Source organism: Aulonocara stuartgranti (assembly GCF_965226115.1).
Source record: "Aulonocara stuartgranti genome assembly, chromosome: 8".
In the NCBI taxonomy this organism is placed as follows: Eukaryota; Metazoa; Chordata; class Actinopteri; order Cichliformes; family Cichlidae; genus Aulonocara; species Aulonocara stuartgranti.
This window is the reverse complement of record NC_138959.1, coordinates 19,656,467-19,683,459: the sequence shown is the minus strand read 5'-3', so window position 1 is coordinate 19,683,459 and position 26,993 is coordinate 19,656,467. Positions and strand designations below refer to the sequence as shown.

Sequence of the window (26,993 nt, the reverse complement as noted above, 5' to 3'; positions counted from 1 at the left end):
CACACACACACACACACATAACCTTCCTTGAGGTCTGAAAATATCCTTTAGTATTTCTCCTACTGGCCCCAAAGTACATTCATAAATGCCATTTCACCCTCTAATAAGTCAAACGAGATGGTGCTGGTGCGGGTTAGCCATCCTAGGAAATGCTCCTGTACCAAGCAATTACTGTGGCTGCTGAAACAAGAGAGCTCTGTGGGGAAAAGCCAATTAGTCCATCGCGGCAGCAGGTAGGAAGCTGGCTCCATTCATTATGATCACTCATAACACTGCGCTAATGTAATAGTACAGTGTTAGTGAGCTTGGTGACAGACAGCAGAAGGCTTAAATGATAATGACGGGATCGATAGTTGCAGGTGTTAATGCCGGATACTTCCATATTCATACAGGCCTGCAGTGAGAGGAATTTAATCAAAAACACTAATGAGAGGTTTGCTGTATGTGCCTATGTTTGAGCGTGCATGTAATGAGCACATACTGTTCAATACAGCAACGTGCAAGTTCCTGGTTGCGTGACTGGGATCAATCCATAGTCATAATATTCCGTTAACTAATAAAGCTGCAGGCTATAAATGTATTATCAATATCTGAAACTGATCTGCTCCAGTGCGTAACCTAACCTGATGATTTTCAGATAATGTGATGTGAAGACGTAACCCAGGAGGCAGGATCTGAAGACAGAGGGAGAGAGAGATGAGCTGTAAGCTGAGATTAACCCTCCTGCTGTGCTTGGTCCAAATAATTGGCCTGTTGTGGTTTACTAAAAAAAAAAACCCACAACAGACCAGAGCTGACTGGCAGAGTTAGCCTCCCCTTTCTCAGTGATGTCCGACTCTGAGGAAGGGGAGGCGGAGGAGTGTGAAGAGAGGGAGGAAAGCAGAAAGAAAAGACAGAATTTTTTTTTTTTTTAAGCGAAAGTACTCGAAAAGCTTTTGATTGTAAATGATTTCCGCTTTAAACCATATGCCAAGTCCTGGATTCATGACTGTTTATTCACCATTATTCATTTCAAGAATTTCTAATGACGGTCTTTTACATCAGCGATTAGAGTGCAATTGAACAAAAAGAAAAATGCAGGTGTTTCTGGACCAAAAACACATTAAGGATGCAAACAGGTGGTAGCAATCAGCTTCTCGTCACACTGTGTTCTTCTACAAATATTGACTCATAAATACTTTGGGAAACAAAACATTGCAGAGTGATATTAATCAGCTGCTTATCCAGTGAGTTTCTCAGAAAGACTCTAACTGCAGGATCTTTCGACTACAGCTGACGACGACAATCCTTGCTCTTCTGCAAGGATTACCATCTACTTCATTTGCTCCAGTTTGTAGATAGAGTGGCAGAACATTTCCAAAAAGGTCTTCAGAGCAGAGCTAGAACTGCCGCCAGCCTGCTGTTCATAAATGTTGCAATTGGTCTAGACCACCAGTAGGGCTCCTCTTTGGAGAGTTAACTGAATGACATGTCTTGGTTAGGAAACAAGATGAGAAAGGAGGCCGGGGCTAGCCGGTTCAGTCAGTCCATTTCAATACCAAGCGCAGAAAATAAGCATGCTTTCTTTCAGCATTCAATATTACCACAATGTCGCAAACGTTAATAATTCAGTTTGTGTGTTTGATTTAAATCAAGGGCCAATCTGACCCTATGTGTGGAAAATAATGCACGAGGATTCAAATAATAATGTTATAAAATATGCTAATTATTTGCCACAAAGGTGATAAGAACAGCAGCTAAGCATTTGCACTAATAAAAAAATCCCTGCACCCCAAAGTCATGTCTGTGGACGATCTAGAAACAAGCTAATCAATCAGATATGATTTTCATTCTGTTTACAGCTGTCGTTCATTCCCAGCTGCGAACATAATGAAGCTATAAAACATAACTGAGCTCTGTGTTAACAACTACAAAGCTTGACCTTGAAAATTTTAACAAGGTCAAAGCTATTCATCTGGCCAGCTGTAAGCAACTTTCCAGTTAAAAGGGGGAAAAAGCACATTATTTGCTCAAACATGTATGAGTGTAAACATACATGCGTGTAATTATTAGCATTTAGGTGAAGAGTTTCTAAATCCCTCCTCTCCTCCTGCATTCAAGCTCCAAATACTCTCTCCGTCTTCCTCAGCAACCCCTCTTCTTTCCTCAGTGCTCAGTACTGAATGGGAGCTTAGCTGGTGTGTGTGTGTGTGTGTGTGTGTGTGTGTGTGTGTTTGTTGATGTTTATGTGTGCTACGCGAGTGTGTGCGTGGGTGAGGAAGGAAGGAAAGGAAAAAGAAAGAAAAAGAACAAGGGGGAGAGCAATGATCTGCCAGAGAGCTAGATGAGGAGGAGGAAAGAGAAAAAGGGGGTGAAGGTGGTGTGCGAGTGTATGGAAGGAGGTGCGCGTTTCTGCTGCTCCGTGCGTGAGCATGTGTGAATTATGCCTGCAGTTATCTACATGCGTGGCAGAGCACGAGTGAGAAAGTGAGCCAGCATGAAGGGCAAAGATTGTGTTTATGTTGTCCGTGTGTGCATGTGCGAATGTGTACTCATGCACGTCAGGAAACTGTGGTGTCCCTGGCTCTCCAGTGTTTACTGACAGGAAATGTTTGTCCAGGCAAAACGGAAGAAATCTTGCCGCCCCACATGGCAAACACTGGGACAAGGGATACACACGCGGACGTGCATAGACGCACATGCAGGAATGTACACACGCACGCACGCTTGCAAAGAGCGTTTTTAAAAAAAAAAGAAAAGAAAAAAAGAGGAATCTGACGAGCGCTCCAGTTTATGTGGTTAGGTGTGGTATCTGGTATTGGGGAAGTGGGAGTGACTGGGCTGGGCACGGCCTGTTCTTTACTTCCCTCCACCCTGACTGCCAACACAAGCTCCAGCAGATAGAAAGTCAATACGCTGACCCCCTCTGAACCTGTGCGAGTGAGCACAGGGTTTGACAGCTTTGTCCACACTAATGCACACAAACTGACCGACTTCATTGCTTCAGTTATTGTTTCTGTTGCTCCCTCTACGTTAGCACATTAAGAGATTGTCCAAGCGCATTACTGTTCTGTAAACAGTGGTGGTGGTCCATTTACCATACATATCTATTACCTTTGTAATTCCACCAACCTATAATCATCTATAATTCACAATATTGTGATCTGTAGTTGCAAGTTACTTTGCAGATCAAGTATACAAACTGTACAGAGTGCATAAATCTGACTTTCTTAAGATAAATGATAAATCTGTCAAACCACTGCAGTCATTTCAACCTTTACTGGAGATTAGCATAACTGAAGAACAACAACACTGTGAGACTCTGAAAGCTGCCAGCTCTCCCTGTACTTTGTTTTATTTCAGCGTATTTGTCTTAGACTGAAGGTCGAAATACTTCAGTATGCTCTGAGAAAATTCTTTGGATGACCTTTGAAAAATGTGATGTATTCTTAAAGATTAAATGACACAATGGCTGCCCAATGATATATGGTGACTGATTCTAGCATTTTTCAATCTTCATTTTCAGTCTTCTTTCACATTGTATTGAAAGTTCAGTCACAGCTAACCTTTGCGTTCCAATTTTTACCCAAAAAAACAAACAATTTCTTCCTGCAGTTATACGCCAGCATCTTTGGCTAGAGGCTATCCTATCTGTCACAGGGTGAGAGATGGGATAAACCCTGGACCCGTCTATCAGAGGGCATTCACACCTATTGCCAAATTAGAACTAGCTTTCAATATAATATAACAGCAGATTTGAATGCAGGACCTTCATCCTATCAGTGCCAATCACAGCACCACCATAATGTGGTGAAACTAAGGAGAAACCTCTGAATGCCAGAAAAGCCTGCACGCACATATGGACACATGCACAAATATCTTATCCTAACTGACACCCACAAACCGCTAACTAACCCACCAACACTGTTCCCCCTGACTGAGCCTGACTGAGTCCAAATACTGAATCCAAAGCTGTGGAAAAAACAGCTATAACATAACATAACTAGTTTGGAGAAAAAAAAAAATGATGAAGATTGTAAAATCTTCAACATTAGAAGTTCTATTTCCTACCACTGTTCACAATTAACCATATTTCCCATTCCATTTTCTGAATTAATAAACCACTAACACTTTAATTTACTTCTGAACAAGTACTTTTTCCACCAAGTCCTACTTTAATAAGCAACACTGCCAGTTCGCTCTGAAGCTTTTGATGGATTGAATAAAGAAGTTATAAGAAGAACGCTGTCTGCGGCAGTATTTCCGAGATTTACTTTCGGAACACTTGCCAAATGTGTGTTCCCCAAATGAACAATGCTCCTTTCTGGCTGTCCTGCCTCATTTCCTTGTGATCTATGTTGACGTTGCAATGCGTGTGTGTGGGTTTGTAAATTAAGGACAGCGCTGGAGGCGACATGGGCATGTGGGTGTGTGTGTGTGTCTGTTTACCAACACACACTTACACACCTTTCAAACAAGAATGATCTAAACAGGACGAGATGAAAGTGTTTTTTACCAGCATACGAGTATGTACGCAAATACACACAGCAGGCGAGCTGTACCGGAAACTGTGAGCCACAGCGGCGCAGAGAAACCAGGACACACGCACAAAGGAAAGTAAATCTCCATACCTCCTGTCACTCAAAACCTGCACAACAGCCAGAGCATCAAACACTTCCACATGCAAAATGCGAACCAACGCAGAGAAAACTGAAAAGTTGCTCAAACTCTACTCACTGGCTGGTGAGGGGGTGCTGTATCCACTGAGAGGCAATCCCGGCAGGGCTGGAGGCGACAGGCTCCCCAACATGTGGGGGAAGAAGTAGGAGTAGGTGGGCATGGGGAAGCCGTTGAGGTGGGGGCCCGGCACCGGGTTGCCCTTCCCAGCCATGATGGCTCAGTCCACCTACAAGTCACGAAAAGACCTCACTGGGGTAAAGAAAAAACCCTCACTGAGAGGCAACAGCACCACAGTCAGGAGTCAGTATGGATTCCTGTAAGGATTTAATCCCCCATAAGGATGCTGGGTAAGAAGATATTCCAACAGGCAAAGTTTGCAAAAAAAAGAAAAAAGAAAATATCTCCTTAAGGTTCACAAGGTTGCCCTGAAAATGGCCGCAAAATCCTATTGGGTTTAGCGAATGTATGTGGGTGAGTGTGTCTGTGTGTGTGTTAAGGGCTGAGTTACTAAGGACACAAAAGATAAAAAAAGAAAAATGGGGCCGAAGTATAAAGGAGGAATGTGGAGCGTTTTATCCTTCCTTTCTCTGGGATTGTGAAACGGTCTTATTTGCAAGAGGCGTTGGGAAGTAACGCGGCCATTCCTTATCTCGAAGATGAAGGCAGAGAAAGACAGGAGGCAAGTTGAGTCAAGAAGAGGTGCACTTTGATGGCAACAGTCAGGAGCGGCAATGGCGGTGATGGGGGTGCTAGTGGTTGTGATGCTTTCACGGGGACGTCATTCCACTCTTCAACTGCAGAGCGCTCCTAGGAAAAGTGCAGATCACATGATGCCAGGAGAAAGCTCTTCTCCCTGAATGGGCCCCCTGTTCGCAGTTGCAGAGCCTCTGTCTAAGAAAAGAAAAAAGAAAAGGAGAGAGAGAGAGAAAAGGAGATCATTTAGTGCTTCAGTGGCAAGGTAAAGAGATCACTTCCCTTTGTACTTAAGTGTTTGAGCAAAACAGTGCTTTTCTTTTGACACTAATTAATGGTAATGTCTCATCTGAAACGTTACAAAAACACCCCATCCGCCTTAATTATCTAATGGAGTGTTAAAATTGCGATGCGAGCAGTGGGTGTGTGATGTCTCCTCTCAGCTTTGTGCGCTCACACACTCGCTCATTAACAGTGACAGAGTACAAATACTGTGGGAGGCGAGCCAAAACATAAATGAAGAGAGTGCCGCAAAAGAAAACTTTGCTAATTACACCAGTTGCAGAAGCCAGAGGTGAGACCCAAGGCGGCATTTCTGGGAACCGCTCGAGACTCCTGCTGCAGAGTTCGCTTCCAAATTACGAGCGAGACGTGAACAAACAGACCTGTAATCACCACGGAAAGCGTGAGCAGGCAAGAGCGCGCTGACATCTACACACCCGGAGAACAATTATCATAGAATGGTACATTAGCATCACAATATACACAGGGATATGAGAAAAGCCATTTATCCCAAACAGCTCATCATAAAATGAGCAAACTTTTTTTGTTTTGTTTTTTTTAAACCATAATGACCTTTTTATGAGTCAGTGGATGTGATGCGGAGCAGTAAAACAACTCGAACCACACAGATGCCTCACAGAAAGAAAAGAAGCATGTGGAATGTGTCTTTGCATGAAGCAGGAATGTAGCACTCTAGCATGAATTACACCGCGACATCATGGATGAACTCCTGTAAAGAGAGAAGGGTTAAGTCAGACGTGTTCGTGTGCCTGTTTCCACTTGTGTGGTGTACAGAAAGCGCTGGGATATATGACAGGAGAGGCATGCACAGATGTACAGATTAATAACAAATTTAGGAAAGGGGGGGGGACGACATAATGAGGTGAAAAAATAGACCATATAACTTTGGTATAGATAACTCTGATGTTACTTGTCATGTTCCCCCACTGTCTGTATCATCATCATCATACTACATTTGATCTTAGTGCCATTTAGATGGCGATTGATTCAACTATTTACTTCAAATAAAAGTGCTGTTTCTTCTTCTGTGTATTTGTATACAACGTAGTTGGTTTGTGAACATGAACAGTTACACGAACGTTTTAAACACTCAACAGGGGGTTTAAGTTTTAAGAATTGGAAAGTTTTTATTTAGTAGTTCTTTTCTCTTAACATATTTAGTCACGTGATTCTTTGATTTTTACAAACATATGTGAGTTTATTCACTACAGACTACATGGCCTTGGACTTCCAAGGCCAAAGTGCTATGCAGTCATTCTGTCACAATGAGCTGGTGTGTATGGTGGTCAGGAGATGAGCACATGAGAGCCTGAAAGCCTTTACAGCCCATGGGAGCTAGGTATAGTTTTATTTGCTTTTAAAGCCCCTGTTGACCTAAAAAAAATAGTTAAGAGTCACATAGTAACAATCTCCATCAGGATATTGCATCTGGTTCAGACTACAACACAACAATACGCATTACGAAACACTGGCTTGATACATTCTGCATTGAACCTTGCTGCAATCGCGTAAAATGCAACAGCATTGCTGAAAGTGCACACTGAAGTGATGCAATGCCATATTTTTTTTTAAATCTAATAAACTAAGGAGGCCACAAACGTTGAACCGATACTTTAAATGAGGAACTGCAACTCACCGGGACAATGGGAGACCCATAGACTGGAAATGGGCCACTTCATTCACCATTATCATTACACTGCCTCATATGGGTGCCATAAAAAGTCATACTAAATGATAAGCAGGACCTCATGTTACTGTTCACCTGCACCGACTCTGTTGTGCATTTCCTTTTTGCTGATGTTACAGTAAATAAACATGGCTGCAGAATGACTGGCTTTGGTTACATTTCGTCAGGGATAATAACAGCGTAGGCTGAGCTAAAGGCAGCCAAAGCTTCTGCTCACTTGTGTTTTGATTCATAGTTAGGTTGGACTGTTTAGAGAATGTAAACTGCCAACAACAGAAAGCATCCTACTCTCAAAATTGGGAATAAAGTTCAGGTCAGGAAACTACAAAACAGCCAGCTCATATGTGACATATCTAACCATACAAGTCACACAATACATACAACCAGTGAATTTTGTTGTCTTTGTTACTTAACAACCCCTAATAACAATAATCTAAATCCCCGTATTTGCTAATCCCAAAAACAATTTACATGTTGCGCTGTTTGTGAGCATTGGAGCGTTTCCTGAACGAAGCCCACATGTCTGATGCTGAGAGCTAAAGAAAAGCATTTTCTGATGCATGTAAACAAAGACTGATTGTCGCAGCTGAAGCGTTTCAAAGGCATTATACAATCAGTCATTTTTCCACTCATCCGTGCATACTTGCAAGCGTCAACAGTTGGAGGCAGAACGTAGCTGACTACCTGGGTAATCCCCTCTGCCAGGACAGAACAATCACAGGGAAAAGAGATCAAACAAACACACACACACACACACACCACTACATGAGGAACTGAGACTCACCTGAAAACCTGTCTAATCTGCTGTGAGAGGTGCACATACCACAGTCAGGTAAAGCTGTCGACATACATATCACAACTCTCGCAAACAGCTGTGAGCTCTGTGTTTGCAGTGGCTAGCATGTTAAATAACACACACTTCATCTTAAAACATCTGAATACGAGCATATATTCTCTCCACTTCACCCAATCTGATCTCCTCCACCCCTCTGTCAGGCAGCTCTTGAATCTCTGTGGCAGGTGGGTTAGGCAGTGATTTATGTGCATGATATGCCTAACACAGAGAGGTCATCGATATGATGAAGATAGAAGGGGAACAGTCGTGTGCCTAATGCTGTACAGTTTCTGCTCTTTTATTGTGTATTTGCTCAAGATCTCAGACTGAAACCAAATTTTTCTGTATGGCACATAAAAAAATTAACTCACCCATCTGCTACATTAATACAGCAGAAATGTGGACAGATGTGGAATAAAAACAGTTATGGACAGAGTGCAAAAGTCTAACATCAAACAGTAATGCAATAGCAAAGCCAAGACAAATCCACAGAGACTGTGGGCCTAGAGCTGAGCCCATTAATGTACATCTTCTTAAAGATTTTCTAAGATTTCCTCGCCCATATCTGCCAAACTCATTTTAAAATGCTCAAACGCACACAGGCAAGATCTAGCATGGAGGCCAGCTCCAGGGGGAATGTACAGTATGTGATCACTTACAGTAGAAGGAAAAATAAACAAACATTCTGGGTCACTTGGTCTTAACTATGTTTGGCATGTAGCAGGCAGAGGGAAGAAAGGGTTAGAGGTCATGAGAGAATGTAATTGGATGTGTTGGAAAACACTGAATTAATCAGAAAAGCCAGCAAATGGCAGCACGAGGTCCGGGCGGACAGCGAACACAGAGACGCAACCAAGGGAGATGGTCAATGCGAATACATGACGTATAGTGAGATTCTGTTGAGTGGATAAACATAGATGTATTCAAGTTCAAGGAGTTCAGAGTTAGAGCGTAACACAGACACCATTTTTTTGTTTCCTTTCTTTTTTTACCCCAAGACTTAGCACATGGACACAGCAAAGATACCAGTGAGTTTAGTGAAGATAGGCCACATGTTATGATAATGCCACACAAAGCATAATTATAAAGGATCAACCCATCTTAGAACAAACCTGTGATTACCGTAAGTGCTCTTTTAACTAAATTCTAAACGTATGCAGTGCATTGTGGGGATTTTACCAGTCATAGAAAGAACAGGTTACAAAAGCAAATACTCTACAGCCATAAACACTGCATCAGCTCAATTACTCGCAACAACACCTGCTACCTTCTGAACACTTTGCTGCATGCATGTCAGTGAAATGCGGCTGATTTGTTGCACGTGCAGACAGAAATACTGCTACATATATGCTTTTACATTTGTAACCGCCTTTAGGTACTTCCCCTACAGCACCGCACTTCATTGTTTAACAGTGAAGGCCTAAACAAAAAATGTGTATGGCTTTGCAGTGGCACATGTAACGGAAGTCACTCAAGCACAATGCAGTAAAATTTTCATGAGGATAGCAGCGTGGGTGGATATGCACGTCAGGTGTGAGTGCAAACAAGCATGTGTGAAGATATGACTGTGTACATATTATACTTTTTCAAATGTCACTTACTTGCTGTCATATAAACACCATTACTGTAGATAATGCTCATATTAAACTAAAGTTTCAACTAATGAGGTCAGCGACAGCAATTCCTGTGAATCCAAAGCACAGGCAGTTTTTCTATTCCAAGCTCTGTATGAAGTTAAGAGGAAAAATATCAGACACACAGCTCTAGCTGTGTACACAGTAGAGATGGACCGATCCGATATTACGTATCGGTATCGGTCCGATACTGACCTAAATTACTGGATCGGATATCGGAGAAAAATAAAAAATGTAATCCGATCCATTAAATATCACGAAAGCACCTCACAAAACTTGCAACACGCCGTAACTCACCTCAGAACGTTAGCAGTCGGAGCAGTATGCATCACGTGATAGAGCGGCTGTGGCATGCTGGACCTGTCGGTGGTCTGGATAGCATTTGGAGCTTCGCTAGCAACCCGGCATTTCATCTCCGACAAAGTTATCCCCGAGAGAAGTAAAGCAAGTGTGTAAGTCCATCTCTGAATGTTTGTAAAGCATTCCCACGTTAAGCTTAACAAGCGACTGCCTCTTCTTGCTGCTACTTCAATCATGAAACTGCTTAATGATCAGCTGATCGGCTTTTCTGTGCGAGTCAGTGTCTCTTGTTTGTTTTTGGCCCACTTTGCACCAGAAAGAGGAAACCAGCGGCTGAACAACAGCAGCACGTTTAACCTTGATCAGCTGTTGTTAGAATGTATTTAATATTACTTTCTACTCGAGGATCTTTTTCTACGTAGCTGACGCTGGTAACTGTGCAGGGGCGGATCTAGCAAAGTTTAGCCAGGGGGGCCGATAGGGCAATAACAGGGAAAAGGGGGCACAAAGACATACTTTTCTTTCTTATTCTCATTTAAAATGTCGAGCTTTTAATAAATAATTATCTGACACCCAAAGTTTTAATTTGATGTAAAATGAATAGAAGTCAATTACTGTATATAGTAACTATTAAGTCTAATATATATACCCTAGTAAGCTATAGTACTTTTTACTTTGGGAAGGTACCATCTGTGCAGTCTGCAATTTTGTTGAAGAAAGATGTTGAATCTATTTAATATTTCTTGAAAAATAATTGATTTCTGTGCATTTTTTTTCACACTGCATCAAATTAAGGTTGATTACGTCGATTAAGCATCATGAGGTGGAGCGTGAGGGGTGGTTCCCTATTTTTTATTTATTTATTTTTGTTGTTGCTGGGAGTTGGAACCCTATTAGTTAGGTTGCTTAATATTTATGCTAAGTACTCTTTAAAATACCAGAATAGAAATTTTTGCGTCATAACTTTTGCACTGTCCACTTCCTGCTGTGACAAAACAAATTTCCCACGTGTGGGACTAATAAAGGTTATCTTATCTTATCTTATCTTATCTTATAGGGAGGATGGTGTAGGTCTAAGTTTATTAGATTGATCAGTATTGCTGAACTATGAAATATTTTTTTTTGCATACAGGTATAACAGAATAGCTTTAGTGTAGTTGTTGTTTTAAACTTGAGTATGAACTTATACAAAATGCAGCAAGATATTTAAAAAACAGTTTTGTTGATTAAAAAACACTATATCGGATTCATATCGGTATCGGCAGATATCCAAATTTATGATATCGGTATCGGTATCGGACATAAAAAAGTAGTATTGTGCCATCTCTAGTACACAGCAGCCCCTCCAGTTTCCTTTTTAAACCTTCTGTTTGTGAGGAGCAGCCAATCAGGAGAAAGCTGGCTTAAAAGGGAGAGGAGCTGTAAGAGCTTGTTTCAGACAGTGAAGACTACATACAGGGGTGTACAAGAAAAAACACATGCTTATGTAATATATCAACAAGTGCGTGGGTATAAGGGAGCGGTGTGTGTGCTCATGTGTACAGCCTGTGTGGCATGTGATTATTGAGGTTTGTCTGAGTGCTAAATCCCATTTGCACATCTTTGTGCCCCGGGGGAGTTTCTACAGTACACTGCATTTACTGTATATGACCAGCTCAGATGGGAGGGGTTTTGCATAAAGAGCAGACTGCGTGTTTGGTGAGGTCCAGTGAAAGGGGTGGGTGCTGGCTGATTATGATGTAAACAGAAACAGGTTACACGTGGAATCACTCTCAAGTCTATTCTGGCAAAATAAACTCAGATAGAACATTTTAAAAGACCCTACATTAACACACTTACATTATTAATGAAGGCTGCTCATTTACTGTGTATCTTAAGAACATTCTCTTTTTTTTTCTCTGACCACACTAAGAAGTCTGTGATTGTTCCCAGTGTAAACATAATCCGGGAAGACTGCTGGCTCTAATCACCCTACTTCTAATTCTAAAGCACTTTAAAATGTCTAATAAAAAGGCTTCAATGGGACAAAAGTGTAATGAGACATGCTCTGTTTCCATTTACCTATTACTCTAATAACCTGTTATAACAATAGAACACCCTGTTCTCAAAGCGCAGGCTAAATCGTGCTTCCTGGAAGTACAATAGGATACAGAGCTTTTAACTATCAGGTTACTCTCACGCAGAACCAGCACCCAGTTTTGGATCAAGACACATGAACCCGCTCAACTCTCTACTATTAAGATTAGGCTTAAAACATAGTTAGGGCTCAATCAGGTGACCCTGAGCCATACTGATCCTTAGTTAAGCTGTTATAGCGCTGGGCTTTTGGGTGGACTTCCCACTGGGGAGCTGTAATCGTGCATTAATATACCTCTACTGCACATCGTGAATTTTGTCTCTTCTTCTCTCCCATGCGGTACCTGTTTGCTAAGCTCTGAAGCTGTAAGTTTCTGATCTGCAAGTTATTTGTTGTTTCTAGCTTCTAGTTTTTCTCACAGTGCTCTCACCTCGTCCAAGGAAGGTGGCAAGGAAGCTGACGCGTTTTGATACTATATAAATAATAAAAGAATTTAATTCAAACAGAAAATGCTAAATGAGTGGCCCTTTCATCCAAAATCCCCCCAAAAAACCTGTGATGCATTATTTGAAGTGCTGTCGTCAGTAATTCATGTTTTTTGGCCAAACCACCACACAGAAGAGTACTGCTACTTTTATATACAGTAGCTGAAAGGGTAAATGATTACATCCACCTCGCTGCTTCTTCCACCTGCATAGTTTTGAGACGGTCAGAATCGCAGCTTGCTGATGCATTGTGGGAGAGTGAGCAGGAGGTGGAAGCTACTTCTCGATGATGATGGTCAGAAGGTGTGGCGCGAGAAAGCTAAAGGGTGCTAAGTGCACTTCTAAAGGTGGTGAGAATCCTCCGCTGTTTTGACCGAGGCTCCCTGTGGGGTGAATCCACTTGTCAGTGGAGCAGGCTGCGTGACATTTCTGCCTCACCTCAGAAAGGTCAGCCTTTAATTATCTCAAATGCCAGCAAGCACTGCACCTGGAAAAAAAACCAAAAAATAAAACCCAGAGACGAGCTGAGCGCTTGTCAGGGTAAGACGGTGGCCTGTTTTCTTCACGCAAAATGAGCGCGGCTGTGGCTGTCCGTGCAGAACTGGACCATCTGCCCACCTGCGTGTATGCATGCAGACTCACAGCCAAAGCTCGCATACGCACAGACAAACCCTGACAGATGCAGACACACACACACACATTCTCTAACTGTGTCAACCAAAGTCACTAAAACCTACAACTAAAGTTGCTTGCCAAGCTACCCTTTAAATAAGATGAAGCGGGTTGAATCCCTGGAACAGTGGCAACTTCTGGGAACACTGATTTAAAAATAGGCTGCTGACAGTATGTGTAGACAGATTACGGAGCTATAGATAGAAGAGTAAGATGGGCCAGTGCTTCTGCTAAATATGGGTAGGCCATGCGACGTAAACTCGCATCACATTCTGTTAATCGATACGAAAACTAGGCATGAGTCAGAGGAGAAGTGAGCGTCTGAAGATTAGAACGCTGAAATATACGCAGCGAGAACGCAGTTGCTGTCAAAACTAAAACTGCAGGCATATTTATCAGCGGATGACTCGACTGTTTGCATTTGAGTGACTCACTGTAGTTTCAACTTTGTTGATATTTGCAGGGGCTATGGTAACAGAAAGCTCCCATACCTGCATAAACACCGTCCTGTACGCTTCAAACTCAAACCTCACACACACAAAAACCAACATCGCTGCCCAGAAAATCCCACTTGAGCTCAAAGGAGGTCGGAGAGACAAAGGGCCATAGATCATCCGTGTGGACGGCGTGTGGCGAGCTCCTTGTGTCCAGGTTTTTCCGCCATTTTTCTCTCGTTCTAAGAAAACATGGAGGGTTGGTCCCTATTGTTTACACAGCTGGCTCCATGGAAAGGATTGCCTAATATGAAATATGAAGAGTGGAGAGGTGAGCGAAGGAGAGTTGGGAAGAAAACAGGGAAGGGAGCCAAGCGAGAGGGGTGTGGCGGTGGTGATGGTGGGGGTAACACACCATCGAAGAGAGCAAGAAGGACGGCTAAAGGTGCTCTGAAGTGGGAGACACAGGAAGTGAGTAAATTTAGACAGAGAGGGAGAAGAACTGGAAGAGGAAGTGAAAAATGGAAGGAAGAACACAATATGGCAATTGCGCATCTGAGAGGAGAAGACACCATGCGGACAACTAAATGAGGAGAGAAGAAAGAGCAAACAGAACACGGAGCAGAAAGCCCTGAGGTTTCCTCGTGGTGAGGGAGTCATGCCTCCTGCGGTCTGGGGTCTGCAGTGCATGTTATTCTTTCCCAACAGTCGCACACTGCTTCCATCCATTCAGTCATGCCTCACAAACCATGTGGTAACTGTCCTGCCGATCCCTTCTTCTAAGCTCTGTCACTTGCATCTTTTATCTGACAAAACGTGCGCTCTTTGAAGGACACGTGGACGCACAAATAACTACACTATTTTAAATCCGTGCCACACACAGATATAGTGTGTTTTATTTTTTTATTTTTTTAAGATAAGTGCAGTGCTTTCATAAATTTCCGTGAATAGCCTTTCCGGGAATTTGGATTAAACTGGCCGGATCCTATTCAGAGTATAAGTGAGTTATGCCATTTGTATAGTCAGAATCATTTTAAGAGCAGAGTGCATTTTTCTGCTGAATGGTAACAACACAAAATGCTGTTTTGGAAAGGGGAAAGCAGCAGAGCTCAAATCTATGTGTAAGCAAGTACATTAGCGTGTATGTGACAATGAGAGCAAGAGAGTGTAGTGGCTTCCTTTGCCTAGTTTCAAACCTGTCCCAGGTAGTGGAAGAGGCTTCACACAAATTAAGTCTATATTTCTGAGAAGAAGAAGAACAGTCAACACCCACCACTCGCTGACATACACACGTGTCTATAGTATATCTACAGTCGAAACACTTCAAAGACACGTGCACCGTCGCCAAGGCATCCGCATCACTGTGCTGCCTCAAGAGGATGTTTCAATCCACTGTGCTGGTACTTTTTTGTCTCCGTCACCTTAGTGTACCTATCCAGGATATCGGGCTAACAATGTTATGTGAAACACTCCAGCACATTTCAACACAGAACATCCAATGACACGAGAGCAAATGACGCACTAAAGCACAGGGCCCCTTCCTGTTTATACTGCTTGCTTGCCCACTGGAGGATCAAACAAGATCTGTTCCTCCGAGCGGGTGTGCCCCCTTTAACAGTCTGTTGCTCCTGCAGCAGCTTCGCAGACAATACCAGGATTAATAGGTAGATATTTTATTTAAAAATAATAATAAAAAATTCTGGTCTGTTGAGGTGTAAAAAATAATCAGCATTTTAAGTATAGTACAAGTAAAAATGACTCTGACCAAATTAACACTTTCCTATCCCAATGTGCAAATGTGTGACTTTCAACATGTAAATTAATCAGAATGTTTTTTTGTATGTAATTTGTATAGTATATTTTTTTTTCTCTCATTTCTTTTCTAAATGTACTTGTATATTGTTCACATGTTGAAATAAATTACCAATCAATCAATCAATCAATCAAACGCACTCATGCGTGACCACAATTCTGCACAGGAGTGTCTGAGTGTGTGTTTCTGTGTGCTGCAGTCACTATTGTGAAAGTGTGCGATTAGTTGATATCAAGTAGTGTGCATATACAAGGCGAGTGTGTGTGTGTGTCCACGTGCATGCATGGCAAAAAGCCAGTTTGACTCACCAAACTAAGTGTCCTGTATTTCCACCAGGCTTGTTGAGTCTTGTTTACAGACAGCTTTTTTCAATTACTTGAATGATCCCGCATAGTGTTTAGAACTGTGCGTGTGTGTGTGGGTATAGTCATTTGTTTTTCACACTTACAGTAAAACAGTAAAAAAGGCCATAGTGCAGGCCACTGATAACAGATCAGACTTTATACCACATCAGCAAACCCAGAGTTTTAGGTCAAGGTCAGATATCTGCATCTAGTGTACTTGTTCACGCTGCTGCTTGCTCATCATTAGCTCACATAAATAAAGGTATTTTTCATGAATAATTTATAAGAAAGTCACATAAAAACATGCAGCGGCTACACTTCTTTTATTCTTGTTGCCAAACAATAACCACACTCAGATAAATATGATTCAAATGTGCTGATTTTGAACCGATTCATGAGTCTCAAGTTGAGCCAAACAGGACTGGAATGCTTCAGATCTTGACCGACAACCAGTTACTTATGAGTTCTGAGCGTTTCCCTAAAGTTAACAGCAGTACGTCGATAAAAACTCGTTTTCATTGTTTTGACTGCACTGACAATAAGTTGTTATCAGATTGAGCGCAGTTTCCTTCACTCCACCCATTTTTCCTGTTATCTGTTCTACCCGCAACCCCAGCCCTCCCCGACATTACCACACTCACCTGGTGAAACAGAGAGCAGAGGAGAAGAGGTGACCACCAAGCATGACTCACAATGATAGCCAGTTTGGGGGGAAAAAAACCCAAAAATCAGTTTCCATGAAAACCGAAATGTGGACAAGTGCTGTCACAGGAGAACTTGCAAGTGTGGCGTGGTTTGATTGCACACTGGGAGGGAGATTAGGAACAGGATTGCACTGAGAATGTAAGTGGAGAACTGTAAACACTAGCCCAGAGAGGTTATGTAACCCAACAGCAAGCAATACTGATGAACCACATTTTCTCATCTTATACCTTATATAAGGTATCGAAAAGTCGACATGGCTCTAGCAACCCCAGCAGGAGGTTTATCAGACACTAAAACATTGCACAATAGTCTGACAATTCTTACAGGCAGGCTTGCACAATAATCTCATCCTCAGCTGCTTTGTCTTCCATTCTGGTGATTGCAAGGTAAACAGAGAGAAAGAAATATAGCAAACATAGTCATCTAACATCCATGTGTGCTTTTCTGGCCTACAGAAGCCTCTGCCAGATGACATCACATTACACTGGAGCAAAAGTTAGGGCGGGTGCCAGACAACCCTGAGTCATTTTGTCCGAGACCCCTTTGTTGGCAGCCCCTCTGCATCGACAGACTGGCTCCATTCAAATGAATGAGGGCACGGCTTTTTTTTTTTTCTTTTTTCACCTTACACTGATCACTTAGTGATGTCATTTTATGTTTAAAGTGCAGACTTGGGTTGAAATTTCCATGTCAACTGCATGCTACAGTATAGGATCACCAGCCTTCCATGACAATGCTGCCCATTGTGTTTTTGTGCACGTTTCATACCACAATGACACTCCATGCAGGCAGTTTTTACCTCTTGAGGGGAAATGAAAATCTCCATAGCCTAGCACCAGGGCCATCTGCAAAACAACCAGGCCTACAGTTGCACTATGTGGGGCACACTGCAATCACTTAAAGCATTTGCACATGTGTTTTCATGCTTATATGACAAGAAGAGTAGAGGCAGGGGTTTGTGGGTCAGTCCATACACAGATTAAGCCCTATAAAGTGCAGGTCATCCTGATATGACCTCTCTAGGACACATCCATCACTAACCCAACACTGTCTAAATGAGAATGGCATTTCTAGAATGACCTTTGGCCCACTCAAAGCTGCGAGATTAGGAACATATACAACCCAAATGCACACACTGTATAGCTATATAACTAATGCCCCCCTCCCCCCGCCAAACAATGCAGAAACATAAAGACGACAGATACAAACAACCTTGCAGGAGAGAGAAACAGTGAAAGCGAGCACGAGCAAGATTATGATACTAATCTTTTCTAATGCCTCTGTCCTCCATTTTCCTTCTCACACATAAAAGCATCAAGCATATGCCTGGCTCTCTTTCCTTGCCTCCTCTTCAGGAGTCATAAAACTCACATTTAAAAATGCATGGACTCCATAAGCTGCCAGGCCTATCTATTAACTGCGTTATAGTGTGGATGGCTATAGCTGCTGACGGCAGCCAAGGAATGCTGCTTTCCATTAAGGGAGAAATGGAGAGACGAGGAGGAGGAGGACTGAAAGGGATGAGGGATGAGGAATGAGGGGGAAAACTGAATTTAATCATTTTTCTTTTTCCCATGGCACTGCAAACTGATGCCTTGGCATCCGAGCATGTGGAAAAGAAAAAAGAAGAAAATAGAGGGAGGCACTGACTTCTTCACAAAATCCCACATAATAAGGATGAATGCTGTAAAACTGCATCAAAGAAAGAACATAAACACGTGGATATAAGTGGATCACACACCCCAGTGACAGCCTGTGGCCCAGGTGAAAAACTAATTGATTCAAGTGTTTCAGGAAGATCTTCCCCCAGTGTCCTCAGGCGCTCGCAAGATGACTATTGATTGGCTAATTGACTGATTGACATTCGCTTGACACCAAGGCAACAACATCATCACTCTTCATACGAACATCACCACCAACCTTCCCCATTTGGTACTGCTATTTGCAAAATCCTGCATGCTGCATGGATTTAATCCTCGTCAGTACCTCCAACCAATAACTCCCTCTTAAGTTAAGCTTAAAAATTCATTTCAGTTTGCACTTTTCAGCCTTGCAGAAGCTGCTCGCTAATTTGCACAAACTTCTGCTGTGCTAATCGGATATAATGAATCTGCATTAAAAACATATCATTAACAAAAAACAAAAAAACGAAATGTTTTAACTTAAAACAATGAAAACTGAAAACTTTTAAGACTTTTTCTTTTCATTCACTCTGCAACACAACTCTCCAAAGTGTCCTTGAGTAAGACGGTAAACATCAACCAGCACTAGATAGGAGCATCTGCTTAATGACTTTGCATTAACATGTAAATGAGTTTTCAATGGCTTGGATGAGACTTCGACATGCCGGTGCGCATTTCTTCTTGGTTACATTTACCCCCACCTCCCCTCCGCCCCCACCTCTCCGTGCACTTATAAGTCAAACATAAATTAACGAGCTCGCGCCTAAAGCCGCGCTGACACTTAGGAACGACTCTCGCCCCTAACCCCCACCCCAGTAATGGACCTTACAGACAATGCCTGTGGTATTTCAATTAACAGACAGTGGCGTGACATGAAATAACGACATATAGCAAGAGCTGAGTGACATGTGCGAATGAGGCAGTAACGGCAGCATCTATTCCCTTTAATGGACCATTGTGGTTGAGCGCAGATAATACGAGTTAATAGGAAATGTAAAATTATGATGTAGGCTCTTGTCTAAAAGGGTGAGTGACACCTGGGAGTAAGCGGTTACATCTTAATGCACTGCTGCCACCAGGATGAATCATCTCTCCACATAGGAGGTGGAAACCATCTGAAGGTTGCTAACGGTGGCTGCTGTCAGTCTTACATTAACCTTGAGAACAGCCAGGGGACTGGTTAGCCCTGCTGACCTCTCTCTGTCTCCCTCACGCACAAACACACATGCACAATCTCCATTATGACCACATTTATGACTAAAGGGTGACTTGGTGTGGGTGTGTGTGTGCATGCACGCGTAACTTTGCCTCTTCCTGTGTCTTACGAGCAGCATCAGTGGGATTAAATCAGTCCATCACCGGCTGCTGTAACACCATATAGGCTGTCTGGGCTGAAGAGAAATCACCTCAGACCTTTCCTGTTGCCCCCAGGGTTAGCAATAACACTCTCTAAGCTGGTTTTCTGAACACTCTATGTACATGCTCATATTCACTGATCAGCTCAGAATTAAGAACAATGTCCTACTATCTTTGATATCTTTGTGAAATGCATACAATAAATCCTCCCCATACAATCCAAGCAGCTAAAAATCCCAAACAAATGCAACCATTTGCATTTGGAAAATCCAAAGCAAGAAGCATAGTTTTGGTGAAAGCTGCTTATATTTTGCTGTTTGGTTTGAACAACGCCAAGTATTGTTGTGTGCTGAGGCATAACTGGGCAAGCTGATGCCCATGTGTTTTCAGTCAATTTTCACTGACAGCAGGAGAGACAGAACGTGAGAGAGGCCGAAGGGAAGAAACGGAGAATGAGCAGCGGGAAACAAAGAAGTGTTTTATACAATAAAATTGTTGGGATGACTGCCTGGGAACGGGCGAAAGCGCGATCAAACACACTGACCTAATTTTCCGCCACATCCTGCAGAGAAGCGAGAGGAAAAGCAGCCCATGAACACTGGAGAGAGTGAAATCGAGGTTTTTAATACTTTAATACTTCCCTGCAATCTGTGAATGAATCCATTTTCACGGTTTTCTTGGAATACGACAGGATCTGAACTGGGACGGATTATTATTTGTTTGTTACTGTTTGGTGGGTTTTTTTTCCAGCTTTTGTTTAACGTCTAAATTTTGCATTAATTACACTCTTAAAAAGTTAAAAACAATACAGTTCATGTATTTGTAACAAAGCTGTATCTACTGGGAAACTGCTGATTGTAAACAATCCAAAAATCACATCATTTGAACTGAATCAGTATGAAAATGTAACAGTTAAAAATTTAAAGCAAAATGAAAAATATATATATTATATTAGTTACCACTGTGACTGACTCCACACCACAGGACGGGTAGTATGGAGATGCGGTCTAGTATAAAAACCATTTGTTTGTTTTTCTTTTTATATTATTCATAAGCAATACCGGGTTTACTATATCACTGATGCCCTGCAGGGATATTTACTCTTGTAAACTCAAACATTGTGAGTTTATATTATTTGTGGAAACTCTTCTGATGGAAAGCATCAGTCTGGCTCTGGTAAAAATAAGAGAATAGAGTCTTATATCTTCAAGAAAGAGATTTTAGATATTTATACCTTTTGCACAGTTTTTGGAAACTTAAACTTTCATTTATGTTGTTTTCTGAGATATGTTTGGTCATTAAAAAGACATCCCTCTATATCGGAATGCACGATGAAAAAAGTTCAACATTTAAAGTTGCCTTTTCGGGGCTTTTATTAACAATTTGAAAGATTTTCCAACTTCATTACAAACAGGGACCAATTCGTGTTTAGAGCTGTACGTGGCTTGTACACATCCAAGACGGCTAAAAATCAGCTTAAAATTGATTCAAAAGTGGAAGCTGCAGACAGTCAAAAATTAACTTTCATATGCTAAGGTATCAGAGGGATGCAGCAGTTTACAATGTCACCTCAAAGCTAGAAGCTCTGGGCTTGAAGCTGCTGCTCGACTTAAGCCTTGATTATACACCGCTATGGACACGGACTGCTAGAGAGCCAAAGGCTGGATAGTCATTCCTGTTATTCCGCTTTGAAGTCCGCTTGAAGTTCGCCACCTGGGGCGCATCCATCGTTGGTGTATTGTAAGGGAAATTTTCCATGGGCAAGTCCATGTGGTCACAAAAAAAACAAAAAAAAACAAAAACAGGCAGGGACGCGGACATACGTGCAAACCCTGTCCTCACCACCTGAAGATGAAATTGTTGTCACTTTGACCCAAATGGACCAGAGCAGACTTGTGGACAGGGGAAGTATAATCAAGGATTGAGCTGCTATGCTGTAGAGAAGGAAGAGTTCCTTCCTGCTTTTTAACAAACTTCAGAGATGTTTACATGGCCGAAAAAGTCATCATCGACGTCTTTCCAACAAGTTTTGCTGGGTAGGCTGATGTTGATGAAGCATGTTTGGGTCTGAACTATCAAAAAACCCAAATTACTGCCAGATAACAATCTAGTAATAATCTTACTGAATGGGATGTTCACTCTTATTATCCCCATTATGGTCTCTGAGTTACTTTGAGGCTATTTCAAAACTTTACCCAACTTCCTTCTTCCTCGGATGATCAAAATTACAACAAATTATTGTTGTTTGGCTGAGGATGTTGTTTTTTCCGTAGAGAATAAAGTCTCTTTCAGACAGTCATTACTGCATCGATGCACCCGTATGCACTTGCAAGGAAGCCATTATGGTCCATACTCAAATCTAATTGTCAACCCCTGTCTTCTACTTTTCCGTCTGGTCTTAGGACAGTGCAAAAAGCTTTTAAAGGGCTAACATTTGTGCTTGAGTGGCCAGAACACCGTGTGCAGCCCCCGCCTCTGCCCATCGCTGCATCAGGTCCGCTTGTAGTGCTGCTGTGCTACTGTGACTGGACTGGAAAGGATATTTATAGAAAGCCGTTAACAATATCCTGTCCCCAAACGGGTGTAATCGTATTATGCTGGAGGTGCTAAAAGCCTCGAGTTGGGAAAGCACATCATCGGAGGAAACGGGCTAAGACACACAAGGACCATTCCCGGGGAGTCTTCAGAGGAAGAAGCTCAGAAGCACACTGGAAGGAGTAGATAAAAAGGCAGACACACATACAAACTCAGCAGGTGAGGAAGAAAGAGTGACAGAGAGAAGATTAACTGAAGGTTTACTGACAAGTGAAGAAGTGACAAGTATAAGATGCAAATTATGCTGCTGACTGAGAGCAATAGGCTTGTTGCTGGAGGAGTGTGGAGGTGGTGCGGGTTGGAGGCTCGATCGTTTTGACAGTGTTTGGTATCGGCAGCTCTGAAGGTTCAAGCCGGCCACGGCGATGATAGATGGAAGACTGAACTTTAATCAGAGTGGCGCCCAGAGCATTTTCATGGAGGTAAACAGGTTAATCAGTCAAGCCCTCCTTCCATCCTCCCTCTCATTCTCCCCTAGTCTTTCCTCAGCACATGACCACTTCTGACACTGGCACGCCATTCGTCTATTTCCCATCAGCACCTCGCCCTTCTCCTTTCCTCCCCCTCTCATTTTCCCTTACCTTGCTTCACATCTTTTGCAACCAGCCAGGAAAACAAATGAACCCCCCCCACAAAAAAAGAAAGAAAATCCTTCCCTGCAGCCCATACCATCAGGCACATCCCACTATCTTATAAAAGGGCATTTCAAACCGTTCAGTCAGCTTATTTAATACCTCCCAGCATCATCCACCATGAAACTATGAGGTGGGAGGAGAGCATTCAGCAAACAGAAACTGTTCATATGCTCTCAGTTTCTTGCATTACTGCCCTTCCACTAGCCTGCATCGAGGGAGGTAGATAATTTGCAGTCATAACCCTCAAACATACTGTGCCTAAATCTAAACACAGTGAGGCAAAGAAAAGAGAAAATAGCAGGAGCAGCGTTGCATTTCCCATTGTTTCTGCTATATCAAGGGTGTAGTTATTAAAATGCCCATGTCTTACAGTCTCTCCAAGAAACAGCACGACATACTGACCTCCATAAAAACTAAAGCAAGTGCTAACCGGTGCCAAATCACTGCATGCATAACCACCAAAATTTTAAAACAAGCAACCAGTGTACAAAGCAAAACAGGAACTAAAAACTCCTGTCAGTTTACGGTTTAAGCCGCATTTCGTGTTGTCCGTCAAAACTTCCTCTATCTCTGTCCCCCAAAGGAAAATTAACAATCAACTCTTAACAAACCATGCTGGCAAGCCAAGCGTGAACTTTAGAAAAGCCTTAACAGCTCCTGTGGAGGTGGGCCATGTCTAATCTTTGACCACACTGTATTTAGGCAGACTTGGAAAGTGCGATTATACTGTGTTGTCTGGAATTCCAACCACATACTTCTGCGAGCCATCAACAAGGGCTGCCCTTTGCCAAGATAAACTTCAGAGAAAGTTGCCACATATTTACAGGCTTCGCTGCCCCACTTTGCTTCTTTGTAGCTGCAAAGTGTCGTTCTGGTTGCCTTGAAATTTTTTCTCTGAGCCTCGGTTGGAGGGCAGAGTGGGCTTGAAATAAATGCTCTTCTTGTTCGTATTTGTCCAGGATATTGCTAAAGCGTGCTCGTTGTGCAACACGAGTTAGGAAATACACTTAATAGGGGGCCTTCAAGGAAAACAAAGGAGGGAATACTTACTTTGACACCATACATGCTGTATGCAGGGAAACTCTGAAACTATGTTGTGCTATTACCTCCTACCTATCTCCCATTGAGTGATAGAGAGAACTCAGCTTGGTCCCTTATTTAATGATGTGAGGGTTCGTGATCAAGTTTGAATAATACACGCGAGCTTCTTTAGAGAGAAGCGATGCTTTTAATGATAGAGTGACCCATAACTTAAAGGGGCAGCAAGAAAGGAGGAGGAGGACATCAACAGCCTCACCCTTTGAAAAAAAAGATACAGCGAGTAGAAGTTAAGAGAAGATGGGACAGAAAAGTGAGACAGTCGTTAGTTACATTGTTAGGCAACGGGAACTGGCTAACACCCACACACACCCAGACACACATGCACACAAGGAAATCAGTGAGTGTATTGAGATTTCTCACGCGATGTTGTGTACACATTGCTTAAAAGTTGTCCAACATATTGGACATGCTAACAGCCACTAGTTGTTAGCAAAAAAAATGTGTATTTCCTAACTGGTTACGGCATTAAGTAAGTGAAGTTTATTTATATATTGCTTTAAAAGACACAAAAGTGCTAAACAATAATTAAAATGTAATTACTATCAAAATGAAACATGCAAAAATAAGTAAAAAATAAATAAATAAATGAATAAATGAAAAAAAAAAGAAAAAGAAATCACACTATTTCTGATAAAACAATAAAAAAACTGCAACACAAACCAAAAACGGAGAAGCTTTACCTTCAAATTAAAAGTTTTGTGGTTTTTCAAAAGGCACAATTGTCTTTGTTTCCCTACTCAGAGAGTAACTGGACAATGTTTATAGACAAGTCTGCCATTCAAACCATAACTGCAGCAATATGCTAGTAACCAAAGCAATTACAGAGATTTTTGCCAAACAGTTGAGGAATACACATTTTTCTTACTAACATGTGGTAGCCAAGGGGTCATGACCCGGCCTGTAGGCCTGTGTGACTGGGTCTTTAGCAATCACTTTCCCAGCGACTGCCATCAACCTCCAGCAACTACTCACAACCAGTTGGGTAATACTCATTTCTCCCCTCACAACCAGGTAGTCACATGTCTGCACAACCTCAATAAATTACACAAACATCTATACACAAACGTATGCAGTACATGTAAACACATCATACGCTTAAGTCCTCGAGGGCCAGAAATCCCGTGTGAGTTTACAACATCACATCCATCCTCAGGGGGGATTTCATAACAGCAAAAATATCTAATGCTACATACAGTACCGCAGTGTTCCAGTACCAGTGGATTAGCGCTGCCTTCCCCCCACCCACCACCATCACTTCATGCTAATAGCTGCTGTTTTCATTTTCCCCGAGGCCACTCTCAGCTTCCCTTCATTCAGTATGCATACAGTTTTCTCTCCCTCTCTCTGTTTCTCTCGCTTAAGGGAGTGGTGGCCAGAGAAAGTTGAAGATTTAGTAAGGACACTGATTTGCTCATGCAAGACTTATGAAACCCTAGTTTCCTGTGCCTCATACAAACACCCATACAGAAGTCATTTTAAGGTAACATCCTTAGTGCAGTGAGCTCACTCCCATGCTCCTTCCCCACACAACACAGAGATCCGTGGCACTGCATCTTTGTACATTAACTTTATGAAGTTTCTGCTTCTGTGGGGGGAGGGGGGGGGGGGCTCTTTCATCCCTGATGCCATAGAAACCCTCACTGCTTCGAATCCTATTTAAAACAAAACCGCTGTTACACGTTACCACTCTTATATAAATAGAGAGCAGAAAATGCATTTATTTATAACAAATTCAACCCTCAGACAACCAGTTCTGCCGGAACTAAACTGAGATTTGCTTGATATGATTTGGAACTGAAGTATCATAAAACAATCTGACAAACACATTGAATGAAACACAGTTTGCCAGTAGGACAAGGTGCTGGACACAGACACACATTCGCCATACCCTGTAAAGTGTCTCCACAGCCTAATAATGCAAGGCAGATGAAGCCCGTCAGAGTGACGGTCCAGCTGTAAGTAATTTGGAGGGCCGAAGAAGAAAAAGCAGAGGAGGAAAAAAAAAGAAAGAAAATATTAGACAGCCATCAGGCCCTCTTCTGACAACTCTCTGCAGATCTAGATGAATTTGACCTGACAACACAGGAGCGATGCAGACAACACCTCCTGCACCAGCTGCAAACCACAAGGGCACACAAACTCCTTCTACAGCCAAGAGAGGAGGGAGGGAGCAAATGAGCCTGTGAGTGAAATAAATAAAAACATACTGAACGGAGTTAAGCGTGCCTGAGAAAAACTACTGACAGCGTAGAGCGAAATATAGAGAGAGAGAGACAGCAGATGAGGGACAAATCGATTTTGGTAAAGAGGCAGAGCAAGCAATGAGCATGAAAGAGGATAAGAAAGACAAAGAGCCAAGAAGGCATGAATGATGGCGGAGGATATGAAGGACAGCTTGAAAGAGAGAAAGTGAAACAGATAAAGAATAAAAGGAGGGGAGGAAAGAGAGGGCTTGATGGAGGGAGACAGAGGGAAAGACGCACCTTGTCAAAAAGATTGAGAGCAGAGGAGAAAATGAACAGGGAGCTAGAAACTGAGAGAGGAATACAAAGAATGAATGAAGATAGAGAGAGAGTGAGGGAAGATGAGAGGATGCCTTATTTTCTTCCATCTCAATTTGCACAAAACTTTCATTACCACCAATTTGGGCTGGGAGCCGTAGGCTGGACCATTAGGCGAGCCCAGCATCAATCAGCTTAATCTCCCTCCCAGGCCGCTAAATTACAGCGCCCAGTTGCTTATTAAAATTTGTCGCCCGTCTCCCAACACCCGGCACTGCTGGAGATTAGACAGGGGCCCCCAGACAAATCTGTTACAGAGAAGAAGACGGAGAAGAGGAGGGGGAGGAGGAGGAGCTGGAAGGGAAAAAAGGACCGAGAGAGATGGAAGGAAGCAAAGGGACAGTAGAAATGAAAAAAAAGGGAAAAAAAGAGGAATGCACTTGCTGAGACAGAGTGGATCAGAGTGGGAGGACGATCATCCG

General features: G+C 42.4%; 1 protein-coding gene across 8 annotated transcripts in view; it reads right to left on the bottom strand.

Moving 5' to 3' along the window:
• The window catches only part of raraa (retinoic acid receptor, alpha a), a 143,894-nt gene that overhangs the window by 74,720 nt on the left and 42,181 nt on the right, over positions 1–26,993 (bottom strand). For 6 of the 8 annotated variants that reach the window (XM_082543434.1, XM_082543435.1, XM_082543438.1 and 3 more), the window contains one exon: positions 4,717–5,550. In XM_082543434.1, coding sequence (XP_082399560.1) covers positions 4,717–4,870 — 154 coding nt within the window. In that variant the 5' untranslated portion in view covers positions 4,871–5,550. The remainder of the gene's footprint in view (positions 1–4,716; positions 5,551–26,993) is intronic. The other 2 variants (XM_082543440.1, XM_082543437.1) reach the window with 1 other exon arrangement.